Genomic DNA, 14175 nt, shown 5'->3' on the forward strand with positions numbered 1-14175 from the left:
ATTACTCCTTGTTCTGTCATCTTCTACCACTGAGAACAGTCTAGATCCATCCTCTTTGGAACCCCCTTTCAGGTAGTTGAAAGCAGCTATCAAATCCCCCCTCATTCTTCTCTTCTGCAGACTAAACAATCCCAGTTCCCTCAGCCTCTCCTCATAAGTCATGTGCTCCAGCCCCCAATCATTTTTTTGCCCTCCGCTGGACTCTCTCCAATTTATCCACATCCTTCTTGTAGTGTGGGGCCCAAAACTGGACACAGTACTCCAAATGAGGCCTCACCAGTGCTGAGTAGAGGGGAATGATCACATCCCTCGATCTGCTGGAAATGCCCCTACTTATACAACCCAAAATGCCATTAGCCTTCTTGGCAACAAGGGCACACTGACTCATATTCAGCTTTTCGTCCACCGTAACCCCTAGGTCCTTTTCTGCAGTCAATAATACTATATTGACTGATGTAACCAGCACTTGCCTCAGTCTTAGTCTACACTCCAGTGTTTGGTCAATGTAAGGCAACTTACGTTGACATAATTACGTTAGTGCACATATTACAGCCTTGCTCCTGCTGACGTAAGTGCCCTACTTCACTGACACAAAATTCCACCTCCACGAGAGGCTTATGTCATAATTAGGGGGAGATAGTGTCCTGTAGAAACTGTTACTTACATCAGCTGCTGGCTGTCATTCTTGTCAATTTCACAGCTCCATCCTGGAGCGGGGAGCCAGGTGTGCTCTCAGCCCTCCACGCCGCCCCTCTTAAGCTGGTGGAAGGGCTTCTGGGGAGGACACGCACCTCTGGCAAAAGGAGGGTAGTGTGGACATGAACCACTGTGGTGGTTATAAGCTGACCTAACATTTCTAGTGTAGACATGCCCTCAGTAATCATTGGGTTTTTTTTGAGCAACGTGGAATAGAATTTTAAGCAAGGTGGATGGGAGGCATCAATTACTAACTTATGAAAACAATAGTTGTAATACAATAGAACTTTAATTCACACTGTCTAGAAGGTTCAGTGTGAATTACTGGATCTTGTCTTAGTATGTCATGCTATAAAGAAAAGATGCATTGATATATTATTTTGTCAACTATAGTTGTGTTTTATACGTCACTTCTAAAAATGCAGTCTTAGTAGTGATATATATCTATTACTGTATCCAGCACAACGGGGCGCTGTTCTTGGTTAGTCCTTTAGTACTGCCATAATAAACACGGTTGATAGACTGCATACTTTCTCGTGCAGTATATAAGATTGATAGGCGAACTCTGTGAAGGGGATTGATAAGCTCTGTAAGGTTTTATGTCTAAAATGTATTTTTTGATTTGCTTTAAAACAGATGAAAGACTTACCTTTTTTCAGGACTTTCACTGTCTGTTACTAATGGCACAGTTAATGCAACTGATAAAGCACCTGTTCTCTGCATTTCCCAATACTTTATCATAATAGGATGATGACTTTCCTGCAGCCCTCAGTTAATAAGCATAAACTGAACACTGACAGCTAGCAACTAATGGAGAAGTGGGGAGAAAATGTTACACTCGACCAGTTTCCATGGTTTCTTTGAGTATTTCTGGATTTAGAAGGTATCATCCCTTAAAGGGACATTACCAGCTAGTTTCAGTATGTGGCTTTGAAACTGTCATACACTCAAATTTTAACTTAAATGTTTTTGGGGCTTTAAACACCCCCGTACAGCATTGGAAACCAAAATATTGTGCTGATGCAGGAGAACCAGAAAGTGACACTGACCAACTTAACTTTGTTGTTCCTGCAATCAACGTAGTACAGCATATATGGTGAAAAGCTAGCTAGACTCTGAAATTTTCATCTATAGACAACTCAGTTGCTAGTAAGAGAAGAGGGATCTTTTAAATGTCTGTCGTCTTCTGTATTGGAGTACAAAAGGCACAGGTTTTAAAATGGCAGCCACTTAATTCTTTTCTTAAAGAGCAAGTTTTTAATTCCTCTTTCCTTACAAGATATCTTTTCAACTCCTAAAATCTGCTTTATACCAACCCCTCCTCAAAGCAGATGGTGAAAGTCTGCTTCACTGAGAAGGGACTGCAATATCCAAGAAATGTCACTGAATCCTCTTAATCGGGGACGGTTTCATGTAATGGGCATGACATCAATCTTAAACTAATTAACATTTTTTACTCATTTATGGTCCTCAGATTCAATATAAATAGTGTTTTAAAATAGAAATTGCTAAAAAACCTCACTGACTTGAAATCTTTAATGTGAAAAGAGACTGGACAAACTCCTGAGGTCAGTAACTTATCTCAGTGGGATCAGCTGGGTTTTAACTCATTGTAAAAAATGTGCACACTTCTTGTTCTGACTGTAAAAAATGCCCCCAGAGAACAGTCAGTTGCATTTCTCAGATATGAAGAGGAAAGAGCTGCTGTTTATATGCCACCTGGCATTTCTAACCTGGGAGTAAAAGCCTTTAAATGTGAGAGTAGGTTTTCTGAAGGCCACTTACTGTCTTTCTCTTCTCCCCTCTCTCCAATTCTTCCGGTTGAATTGAAACCTAATGTATCTGCACCTTTATGTTCTTACCCTCTCAGGCCTGAAACTCAACATCGAGGCCCTGCTACTCATTCAGAGAACGATCTCCCTGAACAAGAGGAGGAAATCCTGGGATCAGATGATGATGAACAGGAGGATCCAAATGATTACTGTAAAGGTGAGAGGTTGCCTCTTTAGACTCTTGCTAAATACAGTTTGGTGGCGTTCTCTCCCCTGTGGGCATTAAGACTGTGGTGTCTAATCTGATAGGTTTTCTTGGCCAGAGCTACAATTACAGACTTATATTACACACCCCATGAGTGACATAACTATACCGATCTAACCCCCAGGTGTAGACAGTGCTATGTGGGCGAGAGAGCTTCTCCTGTTGACATAACTACCGTGGAGGTGGATTAGGTACGCCAACAAGAGAAGCTCTCCTCCAGTAGGCAGAGGCACATCTTCACTTAAGCACTACAGCAGCACAGCTGCACCGGTGCAGTTAGTGTAGACCCTGTCCCTTGTCACCTAAGAGGTATGCAGAGCAAGAGAGAGTCTCTGTTTCCTTGGTGGATAAAGAGAATCTGTCAGAATGGGAAGCTAACTTGTGACTACTGTGGTGTGGATATTGGAATTGTTGGTTAAGATTCTTAAACCTTTCTACTCTTGTTAGTGAGGTCTCCCATCACTCTGGAAGAAGTTCCTTTTGACTACCAAACCAAGCCAGGATCAGCTTGAAATTTTACCTCTAAGATGTGGGGATAAGTTTGGTCTTCACTGTTCTGTCTGTGTTAACTTGCATACTTTGCAATCTGATCATTGGGACACTTGACAAACCCATTACCCATCCGCCTCGAAGAGGAAAGAATTAGCTGAACTCTCCTTCGAAGGTGCATTTGTCAGCTGTGGAAGGGAGAAGAGTCTAGATTCTGAGACTTTAATCTCTGCTTATGGCCGTATTTTTTGGAGTCACGCAGCTGCATGGCTTTACCATCTTAACAACTACCTATTCGTCTCCCCTTTTTTTTTTTTTTTAAGGTCATCTGAAAGACTCTTTACCTGTCAAGATCTGAGCTGAGGGTTCTGTTTTTAATGCATCATTTAAGGATGTCACCAGTGCTCAGATTATTCACACAAACACATTTATGGGTATATTTTCTAAGACAGCACACTTAGGTGTTCAGCTCTCTTTGACTTTCAATGGGAATTGGGCACCTACCTCCTATTTTTGCCTTTGAGAACCCCTCTAACATGCCTGTAACATACCAAAGATTCTCTCACACAACTGGTAGCAACAGTTCATAGGCTTTCAAAACCATGCTCCAAGGACGGCTGTGCTGGCTGCTTTTGTGGTAATCTGCACTGGTGAAGTGCTAATGTAGACAGCAAACACTCGCCTAGCAACTGATTCACGGCATTTGGTTCTCCCAGTGCAATCCCTGAATGCTACTGCCCACTCTTCAGTGATAACTTGTCTTTGGCCTGGTCTACACTGGTGGGGGGGGGTGTCGAACTAAGGTACATGACTTCAGCTACGTGAATAGCGTAGCTGAAGTCGAACTACCTTAGTTCGACTGACTTACCCGTCCTGACGCCACGGGATCGAAGTCCGCGGCTCCCCCGTCGACTCCGCCACCGCCATTCGCGGTGGTGGAGTTCCGGAGTCGACGGGCGCGCGTCCGGAGTTCGAACTATCGCGTCTAGATTAGACGCGATAGTTCGAACTCCGAGAAGTCAAACTCTCCGCGTCGACCCGGCGGGTAAGTATGGACCTACCCTTTGACAGCTCAGGACACTGACTCTGTCTTCTGTCAAGATGGCTACATGAAAACAGCCCAGATCAACAAGACACAAATATAACAAAAAACTGCAGCTTCTAATTTTGAGAACTTTTGTTTTGTTTTGTTTTTTCCCCCTGTTCCCTTCCCTTGGGATTCTCCTGAAAAGATAAAGAGGAAATGCATGCACATTTCTGAAAATAGAATGGAGTCAGGTAACCCACTTCTCTACCATGCTCTCCTTGCAGAGCTCCTCTAGCGTAATTAAGGGAATGGGAAGAACTCTGGCCTACACAGAGACCCAGAGCATTCCTGTCATTGGATCCTGAGGGGAAAAAAATGAAAAATTTTATTCAGCTACAAAGTAAAATTAAAAACAAAATGAAAGGGAAAAAACTATCAAAGAAATGAATGAAAAGAATAAAATAAAGTTCTTCCCTCCCTGTAGCATATTCTGGACCTCTGGGCCCACAAATCGCTCTTCATGCAGGTTAGAACCATTCAATGCAGGCAATGGGGAAAAAGCAAAAAAGGGAACAAGTGTTAAGTCTACAGTGTAGACAGGAGATATTATATACTTTGGCCACAGGGCTGTCCCTGAAATTTTGGAATGGGTGTAGTAATCCATAGGCTTTAGAGCAGGCCTGAACAACATGCGGCCCACGGAGCCTCACTGTGCGGCCTGCGGGGGGATTCTAAATCCCCCGACCACAGCACTCAGCAGGCAGTCCAGAGCCCTTTGAATCCCGGCAGCAGCAGGGACTCAAAGGGCTCTGCGCTGCCCACAAAGATCCCTGCTGCGGCAGGGATTGAAAGGGCTCAGGGCTGCCCGCGGCTTTGGGCACCCCAGAGCCCTTTGAATCCCGGCCGCGGCTCCGGTGGCAGAGCTGCCTGGGATTTAAAGGGCTCAGGGCTCCCCGCAGCGACCGGCAGCCCAGAGCCCTTTGAATCCCGGCTGCGGCTGAGATTTAAAAGGCTCAGAGCTCCCCACGGCTGCGGGCACCCCAGAACCCTTTGAATCCCGGCCGCTGATTGCCCCCTCCCTGGACCCCTGCCCCTAACTGCCCCCCAGGACCCCACCCTCTATCTAAATGCCGCTGCTCCTTGTCCCCCCGATTGCCCCCTCCCGAGACCTCCCTCAACTTCCCCCCAGGCCCCCACCCCCTACCTGTCCCCTGATAAACCCCTGGGACTCCCATGCCTATCCAACTGCTGCCTGTCCCCTGCCTGCCCCCTCGAACCTCCACCCCATCCAACCCCCCCTGCTCTCTGTCCCTTGACTGCCCCGGAATCCCCTACCCCTTACCGTGCCACTCAGACCAGCGTGTCTGCCTCCATACAGCTCCAGACACATTGCTGCCATGCTCCCCTGCGGAGCCCACAGCCCCCTCCTGCCGCCCCGCACCTGCCTTCCAGATTTGAACACCTCAAAATTCAGGAGTGCTCAGGCTCAGTTTGGGCAGCTTTTACTTCATTTCTCCCAAATCAAATATACTGATCCACTGTAACTTGCTGTAGAAAAAGTAGGATAAAATTGAGCAAGAAATGTTTATTAGGACTGGAATTGCTATTTTCAACAGCCATTGCCTTTTTGTTTGTTTAAAAGGAAGACAGTGATATTGCATTGGCAAATTCCCCATAGAAAGAAAGAGTGGAACAAGAGAATAATAAAGGTCCCTCAACTTTTCCTCATTTATAGAGGACAGTCTTATAATATGCATCCGGATATCCTCCAATCACACAAGCGAAAAATTTTCCCACTTTTTACTGCAGCTCTGTAACCATAGAAAACCAATCCTGTGTGTGTTTTGTGCACAAAAAAAATGCTGCTGAATGACCTGCCCTGGAGGAGCGAGTTACCAGTGACCCAGGGCTGGGGCAGAGGGGTGTGTGTGTGGGGGGGGTGGGGGGGGGGGGCTGCAGCAGCAGCGGGGTGGGGGGGGGGGGGGAGGGAGGGGGGGGGAGGAAGCGCGGGGCGGCAGGGGGGTTGTGGGAGGGAGAGGGAGGACTGGGGGGGCAGGGGGGGGGGGGGCAGAGGGGGGGGGAGGCTGGGGGGGGATTTTTTTTTTTTTTTTTGCAAAAAAAAAAAAAGCTAGTCCCCTGCTGCCCCCAGCCTGCCCCCCCGCGGCCCTTTAATTTGACCCTGAGGGCTCCCAGCCACCTCTTCAGCTGGGAGCCCCTGGTTGATTTAAAATAAAGTATCACCTCCCCACCCCCAACCTTCCTTTTTGGCCCACAGCTGTTTTGTTGGGGCGGCGCTGAGGAAGGAGGGTTTGTTTCCGCAGGGCTGGGTGGCCCTGGGGCGAGGTGTTTCTGCGGGGCTGGGAGGTTTTGGCCCTCAGCTGTTTTCTTTGGAGTAATGTGGCCCTCGCCGCTTTACGAGTTGTGCAGACCTTCTCTAGAGCACCAGCAGGGAGGGCTATGTATAGACACTATACACCTAAAACAAATACATGGGATAGATGTACTGCCCTGGGTCCATCACAGTAGTGCAAGTTACAGTGGAGCACTTATCAACAGTACGTTCTGGAAAGTGCGTTGCTTTTGATGTTGATGGCACAAACGGTAGCAAGAGAGAGAGCCCTGGATGAGTTTTGCCAGGTAAATAACAGTAGAAACATTGACAAACTGTTAAATAGACTTAATTACAAACACCTGTCTTAAAAGGAATGTTAAGAGTGAATAGTCATGCTTTCAAAAGTTAGGAAATGCCAGAAATAAGGTTGTCCATGCAACATTAATTCAGCCCCCTTGTGCATGTGTATTGTGACAGTCTTGAATTATGATCACGCTTTTTTTCACAGGCCCACGTCTCATTCAGTACACGGGATTGGATGTTGCTCACTATATGGATAGTTACTGAATATTTTATCTTATCCTTACTATTCAGCGGTGTCTGTATCTTTACTGCACACCCTTCAGACCCTGTCCTGAATACAGAATTTATTAATTTCCTTGTGGGCTTTTTAATTACACTCATCACCATAGAATGAGTGTTTCCAAATAATTTATCATCACAACACCTTTGAGATAAGGTGGTGGTATCCCCATATTACGGATGAGGAACTGAGGCACAGAGATTAAGGCCAAAAGTATCCGCTAATTTGAGTGCCTAATTTGAGACCACTAGGGTCTGATTTTTTTCCCCAGAGTGCTTAGGGGGTTTATAGCACTTGATCTATTTAGAATAGATCTCCGTTGCCTTCAGTTGCAGCGGAGAGTGCTCAGCACTTCTGCAGCTCAAGCCTCAGGTATCTCTAATTGTCTACTCAGAAAATGAAGAACAAATTAATAGCCAGTTATGAGAGATCTCATTTTAAGTGACTTGCCCAGTATGTTATCAAAACCTTATGGCAGAAGCAGAGAACTCACTTCTCCAAAGTGGCATTCAAATTCCTTAACTATCCTTTCCCTTCCTGCAGTCTCCTGCCTCCTTCACAACACTTACTCCAATTCTGCAGCAAAATGAGAGAGGGGTTCTACAGACAGCAGTCTCATTCACTACACAGTTGTGATTTAATCCCTGAGAAACATATTTTTTGTGCATTGAATGAGGCAGAGATTTTGTGTGTGGGGGGGGGAAATAGTATGAAGTGAGTATTTACTCACGAAAGCTTATGCTCCAAAACGTCTATAAGGTGCCACAGGACTCTGTCACTTTTATGTGATCATGTTACCAAAGACTTTCAGTGCATACGCATAAGGGGACCAAAGAAATGTTGCACAGAAAATCTTAATTATAGCATTTTCTAAATTCTTAGTGCTTGATTTAATGTTCTTTTAACACAGGAAGATGCATAAAAACATCATTTTGAAAAGGAGCTGGACTCCTACATGGGTCATGAGAATGGTTGGACCCTGTAGATCCACAGCGCAGACTTCTGCCACTTGAGCTAATGGAGTAGCTGATAGCAGTAGCAGGCTGTCATCTTTGTGGATCAGCCACTAGAGGGAGATGAAATGTACACTTTTCCAGGGGGGTTCCACAGATACTTGTCATTGGCAGGGTTCAGTTTCAAGTTCTATAGGGTTGTGTACTGTAATGGTTACAGAGACCCCTCTACCCCGTCCCCTCCAGCCGCCTTTCATTTCCCTGTCCCTGGCTTTTCATCCCTCTGCATATTTCAGTGAAGCTACTTTCTTCTCCCATGCTCCCCAGACACCAGGAGGGGGGACATTGGGAATACAGGAGAGACAATATCCTTGCTCTCTGTTCTGGTGTCTGATGCCGCAGCTCCCTCTAGCAATCAAGAGGAGCAGTTTTGGGAAAGTTCTAATCAATCCTGGGGTGAATGATACTCATTTTGCTGGTGCGGATAGTACATGTGCAGTCCAGCCTACACAGGAGCTGTGTGGGGATGGCTCATGCTCAGTGCATCTGAAATCTTCAGAGAAGTTAGCTGCTGAATTCTTAACACATCTCTGCTCAGCATTGGCAAACAGTTTTCAGAGACTTATAGTTTGGTCCAATTTGGAGAATTCCCCCCCACACACACCTCAATGGGGTAGGAAAAGATTCATCCCTGACACCAGCATGAATGCCTTCTTTGCCTATAAAAGCACTTTCATAGTAAATCATTCTAGGTCAACTTTAATTAGAGCATATTTATTTTCATATAAACTTAGTGGGTTTTTTACAAAATGCCAAGGAGGAAACAGTGAGGCTACTCTAGCAGCATTCACATGGAGAAAACATGCATGTGTCCATTACGTTTAACTAGCCTATCAAAATGTGTTGAGTGAATTTTTCCTAAGCCTTGGTTCGTGCTCCACCTGTCTGTTCTTAGATATCCATATGATGGTTTGAACTGATAACTTCCCGTTTATTTCTTCCAGGTGGCTATCATCTTGTGAAAATAGGAGATCTATTCAATGGGCGATACCATGTGATCCGGAAACTAGGATGGGGGCACTTTTCCACGGTGTGGCTATCTTGGGACATTCAGTAAGGTTTTTGTTCTTTTGCTGGCATTTCTGCCAAGAATCCAGAGTAGATAATCTTTGCACAGATAAGACTACCAGATTTCTCTTATCTTACATGTGCTGTGCATACAATGTCAGAAAAGATGATTGCATTAGCATGTGCACAGGTATTAACATTTTATATTGCATGCATGTATGTAGAAAGAATACTTTGTGTGTTCAGCTGTTTCTATTCCAGCACTTCAGGCCAGTCAAGGTATAGTTTGCCTTAAATGTATAAGGCAAGGAAAACTAACTGGGTTTTGTAAGAGCCCTACAGATAGTTTTCACATGAGTGAATTGGAGCTTATCTTCCTGTGTTACTAAGGAAACAATCCTTAATAACCGGGTATTGCATGCCAGTGAATTAAGAGAATTCTGGAGATGGCTTTTTTGAATAGGAGACCACTTACCACTAACTTGCTATGTCTGTGTTTAAGGGGGAAAAGGTTTGTGGCGATGAAAGTAGTGAAGAGTGCTGAGCATTACACAGAAACAGCACTGGATGAAATCAAACTGCTGAAATCGGTGAGTGCCTGAAGGCAGAAAGCTCTGCTCAGCTTTGTCCATTTTCAGAGTTAATACCCCACTCAGTTTGGAAAATGGATCCTGTACTTAGGGATCATCTGTTGGTTCCACAGTACATGAGAGGGTTGTGTTACTAACTGACTAGTGTAGTCTCTGGTGGGTCCTATTTTTGTTTGATCCATAAAGGGGTAAAAGTAAGCAAAGCTGACAGATTTATTTAAGGAACACTGTCCAGGTTTTAACCTCTTTTACATGGTACTATTTTATCTCCTCCATGGGACCTGGTCATCACCAGTATTCATGGTAGTCCCTGATGGTCATACAATAATTGAAACTCTGTGCCTCCTAATCTTCACTTTGCACCTCCTGGAGCTGGTGGCTTTGCTTTCCATTTAAGTTTTATTGGTCAGATGATAAAATATTCATGTTATGTGCTGTTTAATGGATTGTAGGGAAGGTTAGAGACCATTCTGGGATCCACCAGTACTGCTTAGCCCAGCTCCTACTTTTCCCCTGAGGAGAGGGGGAAATATGTTACACACCCAGTGATGTCTAGCCCAGGAATTTTATGAAATGATTTAATCTCGTGTTCCTTATCTTCCTCCACGCAGGTCCGCAACACTGACCCCAACGATCCAAATAGAGAGATGGTGGTTCAGTTATTAGATGACTTCAAGATCTCAGGAGTGAATGGCTCCCGTATCCTTTTATAGAACAAATGACAGAGCACAGAATTGAATTAGTGTGGGAGTTTCCTGTGCAGTTCTCTTGCCAGTGGGAGGTGAACAATGTCCATGCAGCCGTTTTACTGTCCAAAGCAAGTCTCCAATAAAACAGTCCTCTCCCAGTGGGCCTTATAGCTCCCTGCAGATCACAGGCCTAGAATAATCCATCACCACATAGGGTGTGAAGGACAATGTTGCGGAGTCATGATTTAATATGCAAGACAGCATGACTGCGCTTGATTAGAGCTGAATGGCACAGCCTCTTGGGGTTTTCCTCTTTCATCCTTGACCAGGCCACATGCAGCCTTTTATTAAAATCCCTGACTAAAAAATAAAGCATTGCACAATATCAGATTTATCTGCTGGTGCTGAGTGCAAACTGTAGGCTTATAATTTAGCAGCATAGGTCAGCTACTAACTAAGAGGGTCTGCTTTGGCAGCCTTACAGGCCTAATATAGTTTCTAGAGGTCAACCTTATGACCTGCTTGGGAACTCTTAATATTGGATTGTCAAAGATCCTCTGTATGTTTGTAAAGGTAGACTCTCAAGTGTTCTTTGTAACATGAAACACTTTACTGGGGTTCTCCATAAAGTGTGTTACTAGAATTCTGGCCCCAGAACTTTCCTTTGTACCCTACATCCCTCCTTTGCAGAATGAGTGACTTTCATTTACCTCACTGGGAGTCAGTAGTATATTGCAGAGGGAGAATCCGACCCTAGATGGTATGCTTTCTAATGTTTATACCTAAAGGAAAATGCAGGACTGGGCTATGAATGAAGTCCAGCTCTGCTGCTTAGCTGCAGTGGGAAAGGATATTCTCTAGAGAGCACAAAATCAGAGCAGCTCAGTCCATTGCTGCAGAGAAAGTGATGGAAACATTCCTGTTAATCTTTTCTTGTGTAAAAAGAAGTCTTAGAGTCTAATTTTGGCTTGATGCAGCTCCTTCAGTGTTGCTTTAAATTCAGTCAAGAAGAATGCATATACACACTACCTATGAGATGAAGAAAAATATCATGAACTTTAAGAGCTAGGCTTTTGAACAGCAAATTTTTAATATTGAACTTGTCTAAGAAGTGGCCTCATAAGTTTACACCATTTTTACCTGTGAAACACAGTGTTGAAGATCGGGCCCGTGAAAAGTGAAAGTAGCTTTAGGGAAAAAAGCTGGGAGAGAAATAACGTTGCTTGATGTATGGATTGAGAATTCAGTTCTTTGGTCAGAGTTCATAGAGATCTGGGGTGAGAGCCAAGATCATTTGTGAATTTGTCTGCTCAGCTAGGCAGTGTGTTTAAATGCTAGCAGCAGTTCAGACATAGCCCATTGTACATATGGCCTCTTCCCAGAATTTGGTATTACTGCTATGATAACACCATTGCTCCAAACGAGCTGCGTTCTTAGTTATTTTAAGTTTTATGTTGCCGCTAACAGTGCCGGTCATCGTTTTCTGTCACATTTGCTGCTCCAAATACCTAGACAGCTACCTGTGCTGAGAAGGAAAGGGAGTTGGTAGGAGCTGCAACATCAGGTGGTTTCTTGGGGTTAGATTTATTTTCAGCACTGTCTAAGAATCCTAGGGGCTACTTGGGTCAGGATGTCCCCCTTTCTCCTTGACCCTACTGCAGATATCTGTATGGTGTTTGAAGTTCTAGGGCATCATCTCCTGAAGTGGATCATCAAGTCAAATTACCAGGGCCTTCCACTCCCCTGTGTCAAAAGAATCATCCAACAGGCACGTTCCAGCTCTCACTGAAATAATACCCTGACCCCAGTGAGAACTGTTTTGTGACTATAATTGCTTTCCCATCAAATGCAGGGAATGAGACTTGAAGACAAATTCATAGTGGTACATGTTCTCATAAAATAACTAAAATAAGTGGTTTCAGTGGTCAGTACCTGCATTCTGTTTAGCTGAGGAGGTCTACTTTGAACAGTGAGTGGGCGTAACATAAATTCCTGTATGCTAGCTATAACCATTTACATTTAACAGCACAAAACTGGCTGGCTTGGCTTTTCACCCCCTCTTCCCCTCCAAATCTTGTTGCCCCTGGGGGGAAGGTAACTCCCCTCCCCTTTCCCCACAATGAGTAGTTCCCTTTATAGTTTTATAAGCTCACTCTTCACTGACTGCAGCACTTGTTTATGGAGGAGGAGGAGGAGGACCATTGTAAATAACTAAGGGGGAAATGTTTCTGGGGAATCAGATGGGGAGGGAGAAGGCTTTGAGTATTAAAATTCAAGGGAATTAATCCTTAAGTACCTGTAGGTTGAGGAATAGAGGCAAAGGTAGCATTTTATAATTGCCTAGTTAAAGTTGTATGCAAACTTCCTTTTAACTCAGTAGTAACCATACTCCAGGATAATAGCCCTGAGGTTTAACTTAAAAGAACTTTGTTTGTTACCTAGATAACTATAGAACTTTGATTATTTTCTCACCCTTTCACATCTGGTTTGCTCATTGTGTGCATCTCTTGAATATCTGTTTTCTTCTCTCCTATGTGCAGGTTCTGCAGGGTCTGGATTACTTGCACACAAAGTGTCGGATCATCCATACAGATATTAAACCTGAGAACATTCTGCTGTGTGTAAATGAACAGTACATCCGCAGGCTGGCTGCAGAAGCAACAGAATGGCAGAGATCTGGGGCGCCCCCTCCTTCTGGCTCTGCAGGTGCCTTTTCTGTGGAAAACTTGTGGAGTCCAAAGAGATTGTAACTGATCTGACAAGGGAAAATTCTCTAGTTCTTGTCTCAGCATTATGAAGCAAAGGAACAGTATTGCAAATCATTTCTATAAAGCCAGTCGTAAACTGCAGTACTAGTCTTGTTCCCACAAGAAGCTTACCAGTGTAAAAACAGTGTACATGATCATTAACATCTGCTTTTAATGTTGGTCTGACATAGATTAGGTGGTAAAATAGTCATTTGTAAAGCATTCTCCGTCTACTGTATAAATAAGTGTTATTTTCTTAAGCGCTGTTTTGAGTGCACGTGGTGGGTCAGCACTCGGATATGTTCTATAAATGCTTACCTCCTTGAGTGCTCTAGAAAGTGGAAGATTCCTTTCCTTATACAATTCTGTGGATGTATTTTGGCAAACTGTCTTGATGAAATGACACGAGCACTACCCATTTACCATCTTGCAGGGCAGGCCTGAAAGGAGATTAAACCGCTAGAAGTGGTTTCCCTGTTGTGTGAATGCAATATCTAGTTTATGGCAGAGGCCAGGCTTCATTCTTGTTTGAAGTCTCCACATATGTTCTCGACGATCCTCTTTAGCATCTTCATATGTGCTAGTGCACAGTCCCCAGGAGCTGTTGGTCGCTGGCAGTCTCTACGATATGCAAAGTGCAGCCTCTGACTGAGGCCAACACAGTACAGCTTGGGCTGGCTAGGCTAATAGGCTCCCTCACGGTTTTGGTATTCTGACTGCCAAGGTCCCAGTTGACATCTTGGCTTAAGCAAGGTGCACAAGGCATGAAGCAAATATCCTATCATGCTGTTACACACTTTACGTCCCCTTTTTCTGTCACCAATTAAGTGAGTCTGCTGTCCAGTCTGGTTAATTGAAGCTTGACTTGTCTAACAGAAATGTTCTGCAGTATATTCTTTCTGGCAGGTTGCTGCTATCCCTCTGTTGAGAATTGAGGCTTTCAGAATTGGAGGATGCACTTGAG

At 44.4% G+C, this 14175-nt stretch overlaps 1 protein-coding gene across 5 annotated transcripts in view; it reads left to right on the forward strand.

Moving 5' to 3' along the window:
* SRPK1 (SRSF protein kinase 1) overlaps positions 1-14175 on the forward strand; it is a 46715-nt gene that overhangs the window by 16940 nt on the left and 15600 nt on the right. For all 5 annotated transcript variants that reach the window (XR_005597934.1, XM_039536579.1, XM_039536580.1 and 2 more), the window contains exons 3-8: positions 2567-2685; positions 9122-9230; positions 9688-9775; positions 10387-10474; positions 12126-12232; positions 13005-13170. Coding sequence is in view for 4 of the 5 variants with exons in the window: in XM_039536579.1 (XP_039392513.1) it covers positions 2567-2685; positions 9122-9230; positions 9688-9775; positions 10387-10474; positions 12126-12232; positions 13005-13170 (677 nt within the window). In the remaining variant the exon portion in view is untranslated. The remainder of the gene's footprint in view (positions 1-2566; positions 2686-9121; positions 9231-9687; positions 9776-10386; positions 10475-12125; positions 12233-13004; positions 13171-14175) is intronic.

This window comes from Mauremys reevesii, linkage group 4 (assembly GCF_016161935.1).
Source record: "Mauremys reevesii isolate NIE-2019 linkage group 4, ASM1616193v1, whole genome shotgun sequence".
Lineage (NCBI taxonomy): Eukaryota > Metazoa > Chordata > Testudines > Geoemydidae > Mauremys > Mauremys reevesii.